The 18832-nt window shown below is 49.3% G+C and overlaps 8 protein-coding genes across 8 annotated transcripts; 4 read left to right on the top strand and 4 right to left on the bottom strand.

Annotated features, from left to right (window-relative positions):
• Nucleotides 1-1989: 1989 nt before the first annotated feature.
• BO87DRAFT_348498 (nitrogen permease regulator 3 family protein) lies at nucleotides 1990-4650 on the bottom strand. Its single transcript, XM_025620969.1, has 2 exons — nucleotides 3457-4650; nucleotides 1990-3401 (listed from the first exon to the last, which is right to left on the bottom strand). Exons 1-2 carry the CDS (start codon nucleotides 4604-4606, stop codon nucleotides 2059-2061), a joined length of 2493 nt encoding a protein of 830 aa, XP_025485501.1. The 5' UTR covers nucleotides 4607-4650; the 3' UTR covers nucleotides 1990-2058.
• A 198-nt stretch (nucleotides 4651-4848) lies between these two features.
• BO87DRAFT_372154 (cytochrome c oxidase assembly protein Cox19) lies at nucleotides 4849-5745 on the bottom strand. Its single transcript, XM_025622222.1, has 4 exons — nucleotides 5594-5745; nucleotides 5465-5499; nucleotides 5205-5319; nucleotides 4849-5137 (listed from the first exon to the last, which is right to left on the bottom strand). Exons 1-4 carry the CDS (start codon nucleotides 5641-5643, stop codon nucleotides 5035-5037), a joined length of 303 nt encoding a protein of 100 aa, XP_025485502.1. The 5' UTR covers nucleotides 5644-5745; the 3' UTR covers nucleotides 4849-5034.
• Nucleotides 5746-6270: 525 nt separating this feature from the next.
• On the top strand, nucleotides 6271-7518 carry BO87DRAFT_12163 (GFA family protein). Its single transcript, XM_025617963.1, has 3 exons — nucleotides 6271-6397; nucleotides 6490-6669; nucleotides 6771-7518. The coding sequence occupies exons 1-3, from the start codon at nucleotides 6390-6392 to the stop codon at nucleotides 7072-7074; spliced, it is 492 nt and encodes a 163-aa protein (XP_025485503.1). The 5' UTR covers nucleotides 6271-6389; the 3' UTR covers nucleotides 7075-7518.
• A 2541-nt stretch (nucleotides 7519-10059) lies between these two features.
• BO87DRAFT_411925 (aldo/keto reductase) lies at nucleotides 10060-11367 on the top strand. Its single transcript, XM_025626474.1, has 4 exons — nucleotides 10060-10341; nucleotides 10398-10662; nucleotides 10733-11060; nucleotides 11111-11367. The coding sequence occupies exons 1-4, from the start codon at nucleotides 10202-10204 to the stop codon at nucleotides 11311-11313; spliced, it is 936 nt and encodes a 311-aa protein (XP_025485504.1). The 5' UTR covers nucleotides 10060-10201; the 3' UTR covers nucleotides 11314-11367.
• Nucleotides 11368-11664: 297 nt separating this feature from the next.
• On the top strand, nucleotides 11665-13112 carry BO87DRAFT_12253 (phosphatase PAP2 family protein). The gene is made up of 3 exons (XM_025617970.1): nucleotides 11665-11862; nucleotides 11928-12472; nucleotides 12528-13112. The coding sequence occupies exons 1-3, from the start codon at nucleotides 11744-11746 to the stop codon at nucleotides 13019-13021; spliced, it is 1158 nt and encodes a 385-aa protein (XP_025485505.1). The 5' UTR covers nucleotides 11665-11743; the 3' UTR covers nucleotides 13022-13112.
• Nucleotides 13113-13227: 115 nt separating this feature from the next.
• BO87DRAFT_296155 (vacuolar protein sorting family 37 protein) lies at nucleotides 13228-14049 on the bottom strand (the record flags this gene model as incomplete). The annotated part of the gene is made up of 2 exons (XM_025618977.1): nucleotides 13228-13714; nucleotides 13787-14049. 2 exons carry the CDS (start codon nucleotides 14047-14049, stop codon nucleotides 13228-13230), a joined length of 750 nt encoding a protein of 249 aa, XP_025485506.1.
• A 476-nt stretch (nucleotides 14050-14525) lies between these two features.
• BO87DRAFT_12266 (ankyrin repeat protein) lies at nucleotides 14526-15617 on the bottom strand. Its single transcript, XM_025617973.1, has 2 exons — nucleotides 15398-15617; nucleotides 14526-15331 (listed from the first exon to the last, which is right to left on the bottom strand). The coding sequence occupies exon 2, from the start codon at nucleotides 15316-15318 to the stop codon at nucleotides 14662-14664; it is 657 nt and encodes a 218-aa protein (XP_025485507.1). The 5' UTR covers nucleotides 15319-15331; nucleotides 15398-15617; the 3' UTR covers nucleotides 14526-14661.
• Nucleotides 15468-18407, top strand: BO87DRAFT_372158 (tRNA ligase). Its single transcript, XM_025622223.1, has one exon. It carries the CDS (start codon nucleotides 15852-15854, stop codon nucleotides 18315-18317), a length of 2466 nt encoding a protein of 821 aa, XP_025485508.1. The 5' UTR covers nucleotides 15468-15851; the 3' UTR covers nucleotides 18318-18407.
• Nucleotides 18408-18832: the final 425 nt, after the last annotated feature.

Genomic DNA, 18832 nt, shown 5'->3' on the forward strand with positions numbered 1-18832 from the left:
ATATATTAAATGAAATTCCGACTTTCAACCCCCCCCACCCTCCCCCCAAAAAAAGGAATAACAAAATATTGCCATGATCCTCCTTGATCCTGGAGTATGTCATTCTCCACATAGGCCCCAAAAGTAACAGTCAATCTTCAATGGCCGTGTTTGATAGTATGCGATTCACTGCACTGCTATAGTCATGCGACTACTTCCCGAAGGCATGCTAAACCTAATAATCCCAGCCAAGTGCGACCATAATAACCATACAGTTCACTAACACCAAGCTCCAGCGAGCCACACTTCCAAGTTCCAACCTGATCTACTTGTCAGTGCCCAGACCCACCAGTCTAGACCACAAAAAAAAGCAAAGAGAGCACTGAATCATGTCAGCTAAATCATACTACTAATTAAATCCATTGCAAAACAGGCATGTAAATCAATGACATTCTTGAGAAGACTCGGGCATCTAAGTAAGGTTATATCCCATGTCAACCCGTGTCAAACCAAGAACGTGCTCGCTATGCCAAGAATTAAATACCAGAGGACTACTATCAATAGACACACACATATGTGTCATGGAGCTATGAATGTTAGGTTTCATAAAAGGTTTATGATCTTCCCACACTGCCTTCTAGATTCTCATATACATTCAAGTTTGACAATTCATTCAGATAGTATAGTACACTCAAAAGGGTATGTATCGACATACTAACTTATTCTAGTCAATTTTGACCAAGTAGATAGAACAACCGCAAATCTCCGAGTTTCCTTCCCTTCCATACCGTATCAACATCAAACACCACTCTAACCTAATCGAGTCAAGTGTACTTAAACTTCAATACAAATGCGAAGTTAGTTAGATCATGCAGCCGGTGAAGGAATGAATCGACAACACCAATTTTTTCTCCCAGGCAGTACAGTAGTAAGAAGGACCCTCGAAGTTAATCAATCTTATTAACAACCCCTAAGACAATCAATCAATCATATACTGGATTTTCTTCTCCCGATATACCTACCCAGTAGTATACTAATCGGGGGACAATCTATCTATAATAACCCCCATTAATAGGCCGGGAACGGAGTAAAATGCAGGGGCATTCCATACCAACCAACCCAACAAGGTACGGAGTTTATTGATGGATTGATCTCCTTCTTTTCCTTCCCCAATAAGCCAGTCAGCCAGCCAGCCAGCCAGTCAAATCTAAGCCATTTATCCATCCTTCCACCGATACGGAATTACAATAATGTCCTTTATCCCATGCATGATCCCGCAGCAGCAGCAGCAGCAGCAGCAGCCACACCGTCCATCTTCAATGAGGAACAAATACCATCTATCCAGCGCCCTCGGAATCATTGAATATACTACCCAATCATAATACCGATTAATCACTTTACACAACACAAACCTACTTATGCCACAAGTACTAACTACAATAGTCACATTCCTCTAAGTACGTAAGCGGAAGCCAACCAACCTGACCTACTTAACCTCGGATACGCCCGGCGCAACCGGACAATTTATGCAAACCAACCAATCTCAATAATGGTAAGTAACCAACTACTAACAAACTATCGCTTAGCAAGTGCCCCAGCCCCGGGCAGCGGTTCACACGACGATTAGGGCTGAGACGCGCGCGCGCGAGACAACAATAACTAGTCTACTTAGTTATCTGTTCTTGGTCCCGTGGAACGGCTATTAATTTTTCTTTTTTCGGAATTCCTCGGAGGGTCTAAAGTAGAATGAATGGATCCGAGCCGAAACAATCATCGACAACCATAGGCCGAGATATTTCCTGTTTCCGACGGCGGCGGAGAGTCTTACATGGTTTTGGTTGCGTTGACGAGGAACACTAGTTGGGTTTGTGTTAGTTGCGCTAAATGTCTTAGTGCTTCCGTTCCGTCCGTCCGTCCGTGTGCCGGGGTGTCACGTGTGATTATGCTGGATTGGGGTGGCTTTTCTATAAGTTATTATTTATTATATTGAATTGTCTTATATGTGAATGAGTGTAGATGCATATTATGCTTATAATTAGAGTTTGATCATATTTGTCGGCCATAAATCATAAATCGTCTCTACCAATGTCGGACACTAACCAGGACTTGTTCTCTCGGATCCAACTGGATGGATGATTGCTGTCCTGTCACTAATCCGAGGCGCGTGAGGATCTGCCATACTAGCTTGCGCTTCAGGTTCTCTCGGACGGGAATCTTCTCGAGCGCGTCATAGCCGTTGAAGTATTTGATAAAGGTCGGCCAGTACTTTTTGAGGGATGTCCGAAGTCCCGCGTATTCAAGGTCCCCGTCGGGGACTTCGCCTTGAAGTTCGGGGAATCGTGCCATGAGCTCGCCTAACCATCGGGATTCCAGTGGTGATGCACGGTGCGGGTACAGAATGAGCGACGATGTCTTCAAGGACGTGTTCTGGTCCAGGAGAGAATGGGAGAGGTCGAGCTCGTTGTTCCGTTTGTACCGACCTGGCATGGGCGTTTCATCACCGCTTTCGTTGCTGTCTAGTGATGATGACGAAGAGGAACTGGCATCATCAAGGTCCTCCTTGGTCTCGGTATCTGACGCTGATCCCCTCTTGCTCAAGTATTTGTCAACTTCTTCCTGCCGAAGGGCCGTCTCCACAGCCATCTTGATTTCAGGACTTATTTTGACTCTTGCAAAGGCCCGCAATTGAGTGACCCAGCCACCTCGTAGTAGCCACGCTAAGATGGCGAAGTATGTGTCTTTATGGTCTTTGCTTGGGATGAAACTTCCGTACGGTCTGGGCGTTCCGCTCATCGCTGATAGCATCTTTGGGAGACTCGGGAGGGTCGGGAACGCTGCTTGATAAGCTGCCGTGGCTACCTCAAGCTTGCTCAGATCGCAGTTTGGTGATACGACATAAGTGTCCCTCTGATGGAGTGGAGGGATTGCTCGCGCTCTTCTCCAATACACAAGATGGCTAGCCAGCATCTGGATTGTGGAAAGCGGTATGCCAGAGGACACAGATATCTGCGCAAATGACTTCGTCGGCTTCGAGCATCGGATATAATGGGCAAGCGCCGGAGCCAGAGCACCCCCGGATGCTTCAACGTCTTTGAGAATTGATGCCTCATTGTCCAGCAATAAGAGCGCAAAATGTTTAGCAAGCACTTGATGGGGGGCGGTGTTCTCATCAGCAGTGGGATCATCGACCGGAGTGACACTGTCCGCCGTTGTAAGCCAGAGACCCGGATATGCCTTGTCAGTCGGTCCAGGAAGCCATGGCGTCGAAGTTAAAGGAGGTATCTGGAGCGAGATGGACACATCTGGACTCAGGGACACCGACGCAATCTTCGATGCCGATATGCTGGTGAACACAGTGCAGATAGCTCTTGCAAGTGAGGACTGGCTGATTAGCTCCGAATAGAGGCTATTCACGGACATTCCTGCTCGTCACTCGGTCAGCAACCAAATTCATTCCATATCGACAGGACCACATACGCTTCTCCTTAGCCTTCTCCTTGATATGTGAGATATGCTGCGCCTCCTTCCAAACATAATCCGTCCTAGCCTGCTCCCACTTCAGCGCCTTGGAGAACTTCTTAATAATATTATCGTAAATCTCCCTCAACCGCATGGAATATTCCAACAACGGCGGATCCAAAACAAACACGACATTAAACATAGTCATGCAATCCTTATCATCCGGATCCAGCGCCTCACTCAACGTCCTGAACGACCTAACACTAATCATCGAGGTCCGCTGATAATCAGTACTAGCCATCTGCTTCGGACTCAACGTCTCCGTCGAAGCAGCAATAAGATCCGTACCCCGATCAGGGCTATCATCCTCAGCCTCGGCCTCATCACCCCCATCTCCATCCCCAGGAGCCTCATTATGTCCTAGTTCCGCTCCCTCCCAAGTCGCACGAGGCTTCCTCTTCTTCCTCCTCTGCTTCCTCCACGTGCCATCCTCACGCACAAAAACCGGCCACCCCACAAACGCCAAATCATTAATCCCGACCTCAAACCGCCGCTTATGCCACGACCGCGACGGACTCAACAACTTCTCCCAGACATCCGCAGGGAGCCCCAATAATGACTCCCAGGGGGGCCGAAACGGCCCGGCCTCATCCTCCTGTCTATCCGACGCAGCGCCCGCATCCTCCTCCGCATCGGAATTTGTCCCTCGTTTCCGCATCATCAGCCCCCTCCCGGACCCTACTGAACCTGCGCGCTGGGACTCTCCGCCCGGCGAGCCGGATATAATTCCATCGTCGACAACACCGAAGTTACTCGACCGTCTTCCTGCCACGGGGTGACTGCCTGCGATGTGCGAGGCGTTCTGGGTGGAATTGGCTGGCTGTGTCGCAGTCCCTGTGGTTGTGGTGGCAGCTGCAGCAGTTGCAGTTATTGGTGTCTCGTCTTCATCTTCGCTAGATGTGGAGCTGCTGTCTTCGCTGGAGCTGGAATCGTTGCTCTTGGAATAATTCTTCCGTGACGGTCGTCGCGCTTTGGGCGCCCCTCGGAGTCCGTTCTCGCTGAGCGGGTTGGGTGGGTAATGGAAGACGAAGCGCGGACCGGCTCGTGAGCGCACTATTAGAATGATTGCTACCAGGCAGGGGTCTGGTGGCCGTGCAATGGACGACATCGGTCGTGGGTGGTGGTTGGGAGTTGGATTGCTGGGAGCAATTGGGTGACTTCGATGGGACGGGCGGAGAGTGATTTGATCGTTTTGGGGTTGGTGTTCTGGCGGGTCGGCTTCCCCGCATGACATTGCATGGTTACGTTGTTTTTGCTTCGACGTTATGGAGCAGGCAATTTGTCAAGAATTGTACCTATATTTCTTTCTCAACATTTATCTAGGTATACTTGAAATGAATGCACATCAAAGTCAGGTATGATACACAAGCTATATACAGAACCGCAATCCCAACGCCGGAAATGGAGAAGTATCTATCCATCCATCCATCATCAATCATCGAACACAAAAGTACCCTATTTATACAGAGGCCATGTCATCCCCCAATATCATACAGCTCCCCAAGATATCTAGCATATAAGTCCGGCAGGAGAGAACTATGCCTTCTTCTCCGCACCCTCAGCACCCGCACTCGATGTAGCCTTATCCTTCTCGAAAACCAACCCGAGGTTCTTGAAGTCGTCCGGTGCCATAAGATTGCTAGAGGCGAATCGCAAGTAATTAGCCATGACTCCTTCAATAGCGTATATGCAGAGCAGGAACATACTGGTCCATCCGACAAGACAGATACGACTTGGCAAGTTTCCGGCACTCGTCGTCGTTCACACCTCGTCTCAATTTCAGGCACTTGAGGTAGTTGGTGATGAGGTGCTTGCATTCGCCTGGTTCAGCAGTAGAAGAGTGATATGTCAGTTATAGGTCTGTGTCGAATGGGTAGATAGAGAAAGGATTCGCGCAGGGTTCAATGCTGCCGACGAGGCGGGATAGGCTAGCCTGCAAGTTGGGCGGAAATGAAGGGAGGACTACCATCATGATCAAGAGGGAAGCTGCCACGCTCGGGACTAACTCATTGGGAGATTATTAGCTCAGTTTGTTTCTTCCGGGACTGTTCACTGTCTATAGGCATATTCCAAAGCCGGGAAGGGTATAACTCACGGCGTAGGCTTCATGGGGGCGGCACCGCCACCGGGAGCTCCGAAACCCATGATGACAGAGTAGTATGTATATTCCGAAGCTGAGCAATTAACTGATGACGACTGAATAATTGACTGGCTCAATATGTCGTCCTCCGTATCTGACAATTGCCGGACTCGATAGTTGCTGAAAAACGGCACGGCGAGCGGTCCGATAAGAACAAACAAGACAATCGTGACAAACATGCAGACAAACAGAGCAAACATCTGCTGATGTATGAAGTGTCATGCAATAAGATAACGCAGAGATAATGAGCTCGTGACTCTAAACTCTCTATAGTACTGTGCCAGTATATTCTATTATGTACCAACTATGTCCTCATTGTATACCATTAAGGAAGTTTCTCTAGTTGTACTGGAATAGCAAAATGCGGGGTACCCAACCGTAAAACGATGCAACAACAACATGCAGAGGTGAAAAATGATAGACCAATGGATAAAGAGTAAGCGACGATAGCTGCATGGTATCCAGTGCTATCCGAGCGTCGCGGCGAATCCAAGTTTGCATGTGCGGAGTCATTGACCCAGCCCCTCATGGATCCAGACAATCCGAGTTTGCATGATAGGCCTCTTATATACCAATGACGTTGTTGCATCTGAGGCCGTTCCGGATATGGTCCTGGTATATAAGTAGATAGTCAGTCGCAATCCTTTGTCCTGTCGAACAAGATTCGATTACTATCAGTAGTACAAGTCACGCTTCGCACTTGACAATACTATACTATTCTCCCGAATACGTACTTGACCACTTGACCAATATGCCGATGTAGGACCCCGCCATACTTATGAACTCTCGTGTACACGACACAGACTTGATACGAGCAGTATTCGTTGAACAGATACTAACAAAGAAGACAGGAAGCTTGAAGGCAGTTGCCAGTGTGGCAGCGTTGAGTTCACACTCGAATCCTCAACCCCAGTTCCCTATCAACTATGCGCCTGTAGCATTTGCCGGAAGGTCGGCGGATACAGTGGCAGTGTCAATCTGGGCGGTATTGCCGATAGTCTGGAGATCAAGAAGGGAAAGGACTTGATCAAGTATGTCATGCCAGTCTTCTGTTCAAATATGCGGTCTTTTGCCTGCTTTCGAATATTCTATGCGACTGTTGAAGATGGCAGTTCAGAGCTGACCGATTTAGGAAATATTCCGCCGTCATGGCCAGAGGCACACCGGATGAGAAGATCTGTGCGTCGGAGCGGAATTTCTGTTCCAATTGCAGCACCATGCTTTGGCTGTGGGATCACCATTGGCCGGAGCTCATTCATCCTTTTGCTTCGGCCATTGACACGGAACTGCCGGTCCCTGATGAGATGGTCTGCATCATGGAGAGCTCTAAGCCGGCTTGGGTGCGATGGCCAGAGGGCAAGAAGCAGGTATTTGATGGTTACCCGGAGCATAGCTTGGAAGACTGGCACAAGAAGCACGGATTGTTCTTCGAGTAGGTGACACTTCAGGTGGCGATGATACGAAGTTTTACGAGATGGGGACTATGTTTTACAGAAAAGTGGGAGCATTGTTTGGAGACTTGAACTCAATATCATTATCATTATCATTAAAGTAGCTATCCATAGGCGAGTGACCTGCACAATGCAATGTTAGCAGCTGTATAAACAGACACTGATGCATAAATGTGTATGGGTGAGAAGTTCAGGTCTCCAAGGTGAATCTTTGTTGTTTCGTCAAGGTGGTTCGGTAAGAACACAGCGATTTAAGAATTCATCATGCAAAAATGAAGAAAACACGACAGGGAACACTCACACTTTGGAAGCTTAAAGAAAAATCTACAAGATGTTCCCTATTACTTTTCGACAAAGTTAGCATCACATGCAAGACATAGCATGAGTGACACAAGCATTGAGATGTCAACGAAGTCAGGCTATGGAACAGGTTAGCAAAGGCACATTATTATCAGGGGTATTGTCACTACCAACCTCATTAAATCAGATTTTTTTGTAACATGTTCATTTCCAAACACATGGCGTGCAGGATCAAACAGTGTGAATAACAAGATTCATCATGTAATGTTGACTTTGGGTATATGGGCATATGGAGAGGTTGTTGAAGAGTGACAGTACCTGTCATGACTTGTTAGTATGACTTGGATCGACATTTTCTGGTAATCGCAGAACGATCGATGAAAGCTCAGGTGACGAGTTCTCAACAATGTGTACACTTCCCCAACACCCGCAAAGTTTGTACGCTTTGCTTTTAATGGATGCGGGTCAATGCACACGTTCTGTCCGCCCGTTCGTTCAAAGTATCTTCATCGACGGCCAATAATGGCATAGAGATGGAATGGTTGGTATTTACCTATCACCAGCAAGTTAGCAATGGTCACAAACAGGCTGAGTGAAGCAATGAAGTTATTTTGGAGTTGTCAGACAAGGCTGAAACTTGAGTTAAAACACGAATTCCACATAGTGATTAAGTTTGAGGAATGCCTTAAAGCGTGTCATAGGGTCATCATACAAGGGGAGGAGGAACATAAAGAAACAAGTTGCGCTCGCATACCTTTTAGAATACACAATCGTGCATCATGTTGTCAATCATCATTGACTGTATTGAGCATTCCAGTAAACCAACTTGAGCAAGTTGGGTTGTCGACTAGTGCATCTTGTTGATGCGGTTGCAAGCTTGGGCAAGTTGAGAAAAAAATTATTGTGGGTTGCGCCGCGGTTTTATAGGTGGGCAGTTAACACCACGGCTAGCGAGTATCACCAAGAGCGTTGTTTGACCGGAAAACAAACACTTCAATGTCGAGGACCCACCCAACTAGTACCATTACTGCTACATCTCTTACTGTCTAGAAAAAGCGCATCTACAAGCTTTCAAAAGCTATAAGAGTTGGCAGAATTGAAGCAATCAGTCATTAATTGATATTGACTGGGTCGCCCAATGATGGCTTGCTCGATCCCGTAGGGTAATGCCTCATGAACTCTACGCTTTCCTACATCAAACCCGCTGGTCCTAGCGGAGGACTTGATTAGTTCTGGTCTCGTCGCTGAAAAGGCTAGGGATAGGGGTATCAAATTGGTGGAAACCGTACAATACTTGGAGATTTACTCATGGGCTGGGTACCAGATTTAGCCTCTATTCCAAGCTGATTATATTGCCTAAACACTTCAACGGACCCTTTAACACAATATTCTCCTTATCACTATCTACTGTTACCAAGCTGCAATGATTCAGCTAGTCTTCCAGATCATTAAGACCAAGATGATGGGACAGTAGCACGTCAAAGTTTTGAACTATCGCATATATGTCGCCGTGGATGCTAAATCCCCAACTAGATACACCGAAGTCTACCCAGAGGTGATGAGAGGCCTGCTTCAGATGGCAATTAGTCGGATATCGACCAAATCCGTCAATGGACTACTGACGAAGTATACCGCATTGTTGATGTTTTCAGTGCTGTTCCTTTCTACCTGACTCGTGGGAGGGCTTCGTGATGATGTGATGCGTTCCATGCAAGGCATGCTTCATTCTTACACTCACCTACAGTGTCTAGACCGATCGCACGTATCCACTTCTATAAAGTACCTGCGTGCAAAAGACCGTGCCAAAGGTGGAGGTATAGAGAGATTGGCAAGACGTCAAAGCGAAAATTGCAAAAGTCCAACAGATGACCACAAGATAGATCGGGCTCAAGGACCTAGCGAAAGCTGAAACTGTCTTGAGCTAACAGAAGAGAAGGGTTGGGGCAAAGACCGGTCAGCAAGGCATCCTGCATGGCTCAATAACTCACTGATAGGACCGACCATCCATGGATTGTTGACATGCCTACTAAGCCTTATGGTTGATGCCCCGAAGCGGACGCCATGTCAACTAGCAACTGATTTGCAGTTTTCAATCATTCCACTATGATCGATTTGCTCTACCTCAAAGAGAATAGAAAGCTGTCAAAGCTTTCATGGGCCTGTCCCACGAGCATATACACCCAATGGATTTCGGCCATCGTGGCTCACAAAGAGTGGGATGTTGGCCATAGTAGTTTCAAACTTCGAAGGAAAACATCGTATGGCAACAGGTAGTACACCGAGAGACCGTCTTAGTAAGTTTCTGCAGCTATCTAGTACTTACCCAACGCTTTGCCTGTCTGGATTTGCTGTGTGCAGAGCGACCCAACATCAGGATATATTGACTAGACCCACAGTGGATGATTGGTACCTGCTTGGTAACACAATGAGGTAAACCCCGTCGAGCACGCCTTTGGCGCAAAGTATGTCGGACTTCGAATCGTCCAGAAACGCTCGAGTAATGCTCCCTGATTGCGATTTGTTGAAACATTAGCTGTGTAAGCTCCGCTGAGGGCCAGTCTGGATCGGAGCTTTAGTGGGTCCGTCTCAAAACGTCATCGGCCCTCTCCCGACAGAAACCCAAAGTTCTATCTGCGTCAGTTTGACGTCGATCCATGTTTATGATGCTGCATTCACCAGGATTTTGTAATGCCATTATGCGCTGGGAGATGGCCATAAATGGGGCCTTCTTCCCGGCCAGCCATTGTTCACCAGCACATAATACCAATACCCATTGACTCAACCATACTTCAATTGACGCATACTACTCAAAATGACGACCACATTCAAGCTCAACACCGGCGCTCAAATCCCCGCCGTTGGTTTTGGAACCTGGCAAGACGCAGAGGCACAGGAGCAAGCTGTCCTTGAAGCCATCAAGGCGGGCTACCGCCACATTGACACTGCTAGAATGTGAGTTCTCATGCTCAATTCATCGAATTAATCGGTATGCTGACATAATTTTGCAGTTATGGAACAGAAGAGGCCGTAGGCAAAGCTATCAAGAAGTCTGGCGTGCCTCGTGACCAGCTTTTCATCACTACCAAGCTCTGGAACAACAAGCATCACCCCGACGATGTAGCGCAGGCGCTTCAGGACTCGTTGAACGACCTCGACTTGGAATATGTCGATCTATTCTTGATGCATTGGCCTGTGGCCTTCAAGAGAGGAACTGAAAAGTTCCCCAAGAACGAGAGTGGCAAGCCAGCTGTGGAGGATACTGACTACGTCGATGTATGTATTTCATCCCCATACACAACACCAACTATGCCCGATGAATGCGCTAACTTACCATCTCTGGTAGACATACAAATCCATGGAGAAGCTCCTTTCAACCGGAAAGGTGAAAGCCATTGGCGTCTCCAACTTCTCCAAGTCAGAGATGGAACGTCTCCTTCAGAACAGCTCCGTCGTCCCTGCAGTCCACCAGCTCGAAAGCCACCCATGGCTGCAACAGCGTAGCTTCGCCGACTGGCACAAGTCAAAGGGCATCCATGTCACCCACTACTCTCCCTTCGGAAACCAGAACGAGCTATACTCCCGCGAGGGCACAATTGGCAAGCTGATTGATGATCCCGTGCTGGTTGAGATTGGAAAGAAGTACAACAAGAGCTCTGCGCAAGTAGCACTCGGTAGGTCCCCATCATCTATCTGCGCGAAGAAAGAAGCTAACGCTCTGTAGCCTGGGGCATCAATGAAGGACACTCAGTACTTCCCAAGTCAAAGACTCCATCTCGTATCAAAGACAACCTCCAAGGCGACTTCAAGCTAGACGCCGAGGATCTCCAGAAGATCCGGGGCATTGACCGTAAGCTGCGCTTCAACGACAGCAGCGCCGACTTTGGCCGAGAATTCTTCGGCGACTTGGACGGCAAGCAGAAATAGATTGGTATCTTGCAGCTTACATGTCTATTAATTCTAAATGAGGAAACGAAATGCAACGAATAATATATTACTCATATTTATGTGCTCCCCTCAACACCCCCACGAACCTCGTGTTCACCATCCATCGTAAATATAGCGTAGATCAGCAAGGTAGCAGAATTAAAGTTCAATGAACGATGCCGTACCACTATCCCGACAATTTGGGGTCAGAACTGCCTAGCCTCGTAGCCTTTGCCATTCTCATCTGGTCGGGTCACCTGCCATACACATAGTTACTTCCATACGAGCCGAGTAGCTAGCTAGCTACCTACTTGTGCTTCTCAACTCCGCAATAATTCCACCCCATCATATCCAATCATCCAGCTCCCACATACATACCAACACCAATAATAACAATCATCTAACTCCATACTATATATACTAAGCAACAATGCCACCCTCCAAATCAGAAGACACCCCTCCCCCCGCACCCCATCGTCATCAACTCTCCTACCGAAACTTCTCCAAGCGCCTAATCCTTTCCTACATACTCGACTGGATTCTCATAATGTACGTCCACCCCAAACCAGCCACCCCAAAAACCAGACACTGCTAACCGAACAATACTACTCCAGCGGAGTCGCCCTCATCGGCTACGGCTTCAACCAAACAACCCCCAATCACCGACCCTTCTCCCTCACCGACCCGAGCATCTCCTTCCCCCACAGGGAAAAGGATACCGTCTCAACGGGCGTGCTAGCCGTGGTTGCGGTAGTAGCTCCAGCTGTGATCATCATCGTCGTTTCCATTCTCTTCATCAATCCTGCTACTACCAGCATAGCTGGTACTAGTGTTCAAAATGCTCGAACAGAAGCTCTAAGAAGGAAGTTTATGGTCAAGTTTTGGGAATGGCATGCAGGATGGATGGGATTAGGAGTTGCTCTTGCGGGTACGTTCATGGCTACGGAGGGACTTAAGGATCTATATGGGAAGCCGAGACCGGATATGCTGGCTAGGTGTGACCCGGATTTATCTGCGGTTAATGAGTATGCGGTTTCGGGGTTGGGTGGGAGAATTGCGGGGGCGCCTACGATGGTGACGTGGGATATATGCCGGAATAAGGGGGATGAGATGCTAAAGGTGGATGGGTTTGCTAGTTTTCCGAGTGGGCATTCCTCTAGTGAGTTTTATTTCATTATCAAGTTGGGAGCTGATCTGACATGCGAATTATCTAGTGTCGTTCGCGGGATTGATGTATCTCGCTCTTTGGTTAAGTGCTAAATTCTCCATTGGATTCCCGTTCCTGGCGTATTCGCCGCTCAGCCAGGATCTGCAAAGACAGGACCGTGGGAAGATTCGAAACCAGGGTGCCGCTCCTCCTGTCTATATGCTCATCGTTGCATTAGTGCCCATTGCGGTGGCCTTCTTCATCTCTGCATCGCGTTGGTTTGATTATCGTCATCATGGTTTCGATATCATATTCGGATCGGTCATGGGAATAGTCTTCGCGTGGATTGGTTTTCGATTATATCAGCTGCCCATTATTCGCGGTGCTGGCTGGTCGTGGGGAGCTAGGAGTCGCAAACATGCGTTCTTCATGGGAGTTGGACAGCCGAGCCACGTTTCTGCCGATAACTGGGTCATGATGAGCGACAAACGTGATACTGTAGAGAGCAGCACGCAAAACGTTGATCTGGAAAGCGGTCGACCGGACCCGGATGAGCGATGAGCAATGGCCCTCCGCACTGTGGTTAGAGCTTGACAAAATATTCACCAGCTTGTCGGCTTCAGTAGACTTTGTCTCCTTCTGCACCATCGCGTTCAGTGATATGAATTTATGCAGAGAATGGGCTAGGTGATGCCATAGTCGAACCATGACCTCGATCAAAGCCGGTACTTCATCACCTCCATCAAGTTGCCAAACCAACACGAATATCACCTCCACCCACCAACCCTTCCCTCATCCCATCTAGCTTTGGCCTCTCTCCTAGCCGCCAACTTGGCCGATTCCGCTCTGACCCGTCTAATCCAATCACCAACCTCCTTCTCAGTCGCCCGTCCATGATGTTCCTCCTCCAAAAAGCTCTCTTCGACTGCCTGACAGACCGCCTCCTGCTCTGCAATCGAAGCAGCCAGCCGCTGATACAAAGCCTTAGGCGACCACGGCGCCAGCGCAGCATCCATCTCAGACTGCTTTTTCCGCCAGGAGACCTCAAGCGACTGATGCGTCAGAAGAAGTGTTTCGGTAGAAGAGCGTAGTTCCCCGACATGAGACTGCAGCTCCAGCAAACGGTTCGCAAGGTCTTTATTGTATTTCAGAAGAGTTTGTAGGTTATCCTGATGCGCCGTATACGAAGGATGGTTACTGGAGAGGGCGGAGATAAGATTAGGATCTTGGAGGATAGTCTGGAGATCGACAGTCCTGTCATCACAAAAAGAAAATATCCATTAGCCCATACCCCAACACCACAGCAAGGAATAGAAGTAAACGTACGCTTTCTCCTTCACACCAGCAGGCAACCAACCCTCCTCCACCGTCGGCTTAGGTAGCGCATTCAGCGAGGCAGTGGGGTTGAATGTCGCCGGAGAAGAAGAGTATCTCTGTCCCTGCATATTCAAGCGGTCCTGTGCATAATGTCCTTCCTGGTACTGTTGTGGTGTTCCTGGATGCGACGGGGTGCCCCTTCGACTGGCTTCGTGGCTGCTGGGTTTCGGGGGAGGCGGGGGAGGAGTGTCCGGGTTAAGCGCTGGGTTCATGGCGAATGGAAGGGACCTCCAGGAAGTAGTGACTAGTAAGCTGACAGCTGGAAAGTACCTGAATAGGTGGGCAGACAGAGTGATGACAGGCAGCAATTGGAGGGATTGGTCGAAGCGAAGAGCAGCACTGGCTGTGACGCCCGAAATGCGGGGAAGGCCGATCATCACGTGAGTTGGTGGAGGGTGTTTACAAGGCTACGGATAGGTACTAGTACAGTGTGTGGAAATGGATGTGGGGGTTGTAAACGATTTAAGGTATAATTCTTGGTCACATAAGGTAGTATGCTGCCTCTCTCAGCTGCCCGTCATGCTCTGTTCGCGTGCGTTGGGCGCATTGTAGGGCCCTTGTTCATGGAGTGCCGCCTGGTCGAGGCACCACTGCTCCAAGTACCAGGTTATAAGTCAGAAGACCTTACCTCCTGCTATGCTCGAACTCACACCAGGCGCCGTGGAATAGGTTTGTTCGAGCTGCAGGTCCGAGGCCCTAGGCGCGAATTGATGCGAGACGTAAACGGCCTCTCCGGAAGACCTCCGAAACCTCTAAGCAGGAAACTGGGTATCCAGTGTTGCCAGAGGGCCGCAGTATACTGGCAATCTGCTATATTATGCTCCTTAATCCGTCCTGCGGCGCACCTCACGCTCCTGGGTGTTGATACCGGAGCCCGAAATAGCATCCATGACCAACTGGCGTAGTTGGCTTTGCGTAGCTTCGCTGTGGAAATCCTCACGCGCTGCCAGCTCATCAATGCGCCGCTTGAACTCGGGGTCCACCTCGTCCATTCCTGCGCTAGCCTCCTGTTCCGACACTGTGCCCAGGTTCATCTGAATGTTCGGGGGAAGCGGCGGAGCCGGGTTTAGTGCGTCGCCAGCCGAGTCGACCTCTGGCTCTGGCACGCCTGCGACTTGCCGCAGATAAGCAGCAATTTGCGGGAAAGAGCCATCGCTCTCAATAGTCTCATAGGCTGCGAGGCCCTCGTCGTTTCTCTTGTTGTAGTCCACGCCCAGTTCCTCAACCAGGCATTTCGCAATGTCGAGGCTTTCCGTCACAAACAGGCAGGTTTCACCATCCTCGTCGAGCAGGTTAACGTCCACGTTGTAGTCCTTCACAAGAGCGCGTAGCAGGTCGATGTGTCCGTAAGAAGCCGCAGCATGGAGTAATGAATATCCGTGCTCATCCTGGTTCGAGGCGATGGAGGGGTTGGACTGCAATAGAGTCAGGACGGCGCCCGGATTATCGGCGGCCAGAACGTAAGGGTTGGGTTGAGTCATAGCGCCGGTTTCACTAGTCGGAGAGGAAATATGAGTCAGTCCTGATAGTGTCTGGTGGCTTCGACAGGTAGTGCCGTACCTTGAGTCACACAATAATTCCAAATGAAGTGGTAATGGAGAAGTGAAGGCAGGATGTGTTCAGTGAATCGAGATGGGCGGATGAAAGTGGCGCGGGCGGAAAAAAGCGCTTTTTCAAAAAAGGATCGCTGCCCCGCATCTTCGATAAGAAACTCCTACTTTGGGACCCCGATCGAGGCTGACGGTGACTCAACTTTTTTCTCTCATTTTTCGTCGCGCAAGGCTGTATCTGTATCATAGCTTGGGATAAGCTTCTGCTTGGGAAGGTCGAGCTTGCTCTGTCAAAACCTAAGGCAATTCCTCCCTGGCCATATCGACAACACACCGCGCGTGCCTTCTGCCTTCTCCCCCACCTCCTCCCGCATCCCGACCCTTGATTCCCTCATTTTCACCGAGTGCAACAGACGGATTGCCTAATTTTCTGGATTTGATACGCGCGAACCCGACAGATCACAATGGTGCAGCAGGACGAGCGAGAAGTCGCCGAGCTGGTCAACAGCCTGGAGGCCGCCAGCAGGAAAGGCACAGCTCACGGGAAGAAGTCGGGATTCAAGTGCAAGAAATCTACCTTTGACGTTGAGAAAGCAGACAAAATCAAGGTGCATTCGTGGAAATTTATGGACTGGGATTACAAACGCGACGATCTGCCGACCTATGCGCGAGGACTGTTCACCACCCAGAGGAAGGATGGCGTACAGGAGATTGCGGTTCGCGGATACGACAAGTTCTTTAATGTGGATGAGGTGAATGACACAAAGTGGAGGAACATTGAGATGAACACTAGGGGTCCCTACGAGCTCAGTGTGAAGGAGAACGGTTGCATCATATTCATTTCCGGTCTTGAGGATGGCACTTTGTTGGTCTGCAGCAAGCATTCCACGGGTGTTCGTTCCGATACAAACCTCAGCCATGCTCAAGCTGGTGAACGCTGGGTCGAGCGACATGTCAGTTCTGTTGGAAGGAGTGTAAAGGACTTGGCACGAGAGCTGCGCAGACTGAATGTCACCGCAGTAGGCGAGCTGTGTGATGACTCTTTTGAGGAGCATGTCCTTGCCTACGACGAAAGCGCTTCGGGTATCTATCTACATGGACTCAACTTCAACGTGCCCCAGTTTGCCACGCAGCCTAGCTCGGAAGTACACAAGTTCGCCGATGCCTGGGGTTTCAAGAAGGCCAACTTTGTTGTGTATGAAGACCTCGATCAGGTCAAGAAATTCCTCGACAACTGCGCTGAAACAGGCACCTGGGATGGCCGCGAGACCGAAGGGTTTGTGGTCCGATGCCACATGGGCGATAAAGGACGGGCGCCATACCGGGATTGGTTCTTCAAGTACAAGTTTGAAGAGCCCTACTTGATGTACAGACAGTGGCGCGAGTGCACAAAGGCAGTCATTGCAGGAAAGGTTCCTAACATCAAGAAGCACAAGAAGATCACTGAGGAGTATCTCCATTACGCGCGGAGACAGCTCGCAAAAACTCCTGGTCTCGCACAGCAGTACCAGCAGAACCACGGCATCATCTCTTTGAGAGAGGGTTTCTTGCAAGAGAGAGGCCTCAACGGATCTGAAATCATCCAAATGGAGTCTGACGAATCCGGTGATGTGACGCACGACGTGATTCTTGTCCCCATTGCTTCACTGGGCTGCGGCAAGACGACCGTGGCTTTGGCTCTCTGCAAGTTGTTTGGATGGGGACAGGTGCAGAACGATAACATTCCGAAGCAGAAGAACAAGCCAAAGAAATTCTCCTTGGACATTACCAATCTTCTGGCCCAACATCCTGTGGTAATAGCAGACCGGAACAACCACATGCGACGCGAACGGCAGCAACTCATAGAGGATGTATCGGTTGTGATTCACAAAGCTCGCTATGTCGCGCTCCAGTACGTCCACGAGCCCAAAGGACAATTGCTTCCTGGCATCCGCGAGGTAACGCGGAGACGAGTCCTTGACCGGGGAGACAACCACCAAACCATCCGGGCGGGAAGCAAGAATCCAGAGGAGGTCATTGGAATCATGGAAGGTTTCCTGAACCGTTTCGAGGCAGTCGACACCGATCGTGAGCCAGACTGCTACTTCGACCAAGTAATTGACCTGGATGTCGGTGCTTCTTCGCGTGAGAATCTGGAGACCGTGGTGAAAGCGCTACACTCGTTCTATCCCAAGCTCGTGAAAGAGATTCCGACGGCCGAGCAACTGGATGACGCTATCTACTGGTCGATGAACGAATACCAAGTGCAGCTGGACTGGAGCCATCAATATGGATCCCAGAAACCGAAGAACAAGAACAAGAATCAGAACCAGAACCCCGGCAGCCCTGCACCCACAGCCGGTCCAACCCCCGAAGATCTGGCCAAGAAGATCGAGTACTTCAACATCTCCCTACCTCCTGCAGAGGTGAAAAATATCCTCGAGTCTCTGTTTCCCCCGTCTACAGCCCCCGAACAAGCACGTCTCTACAGACAGCTCATCAACAGCAGACGTGTACAGCCCACATTCCACGTGACATTGATCCACCGCGCCTCGAAGAAAGAACATCCCGGCATTTGGGACGAATACGTCCGCCAGTACATCGAGAAAATGAAGAGGAAGCCCGAGTCTGATCCCACCGTCACCCCAACGCTGGCTCCGGCTCGCGTACGTCTTGAGCGTCTCATCTGGGACAACCGTCTCATGACATTCGTAGCGCGGATATTCCCACCAGAGGACCAGAACCTGGCGGAATGGCCGTGCGCAAACGAGACGCCCCATGTCACCGTAGGAACTGCGTCGCCCGACGTGAAGCCCAAAGAGAGCAACGACCTGCTGAAGTGGTGGCATGAAGTTGGCTCGGGAGGAGAAACCGGGCTTTGGGAGGCCGAGATCCCAGGCGTGAGGGTTGTAGAGGGGACAGTAGGCGTGGTGATGAGTCGGGGCAAATAAGTTAATGACTGATGACGACGAGTCATGAGTGATGATTGCAAGAGAAAAGTACATACTTAGTTATTATAGACGAAATCACCTGGTTTGGCATGCAGTATCTATCCTTTGCTCTATTGGACGTATCGAACAACCAGTAGAATCAAATCCGCTGTGGAAATGGTAAAAAGCAGACGAAGAATTAAGGGCTTAACAAACCATGGTTATCTCATCATACTTGAGTTGTCTTGGATGTGTGTTCTATCTTCAAGTTATAGCTGGAAAGCTAAGTTCTTACTCTCTCATACTTAAACTGTACTGAAGTCTCTAAGAAAATTCACCACATACAACAGAAGAAAGGGTAGTGGTTTACTGTTTTTGGTGTTCTATAATTATTCAGTTCAATCTTTTCTTTCTTTCTCCCGGATGTAGTGAATATATATTATTGAGACATCCATCACCGCATTCGCTCCGACTGACCAGCGATATATTTATTCTGACCTACTTAGTTTACAAATGAAACCCACTTCTTCCACACA

The sequence above is a fragment of the Aspergillus neoniger genome (genome assembly GCF_003184625.1).
Source record: "Aspergillus neoniger CBS 115656 unplaced genomic scaffold BO87scaffold_1, whole genome shotgun sequence".
Lineage (NCBI taxonomy): Eukaryota > Fungi > Ascomycota > Eurotiomycetes > Eurotiales > Aspergillaceae > Aspergillus > Aspergillus neoniger.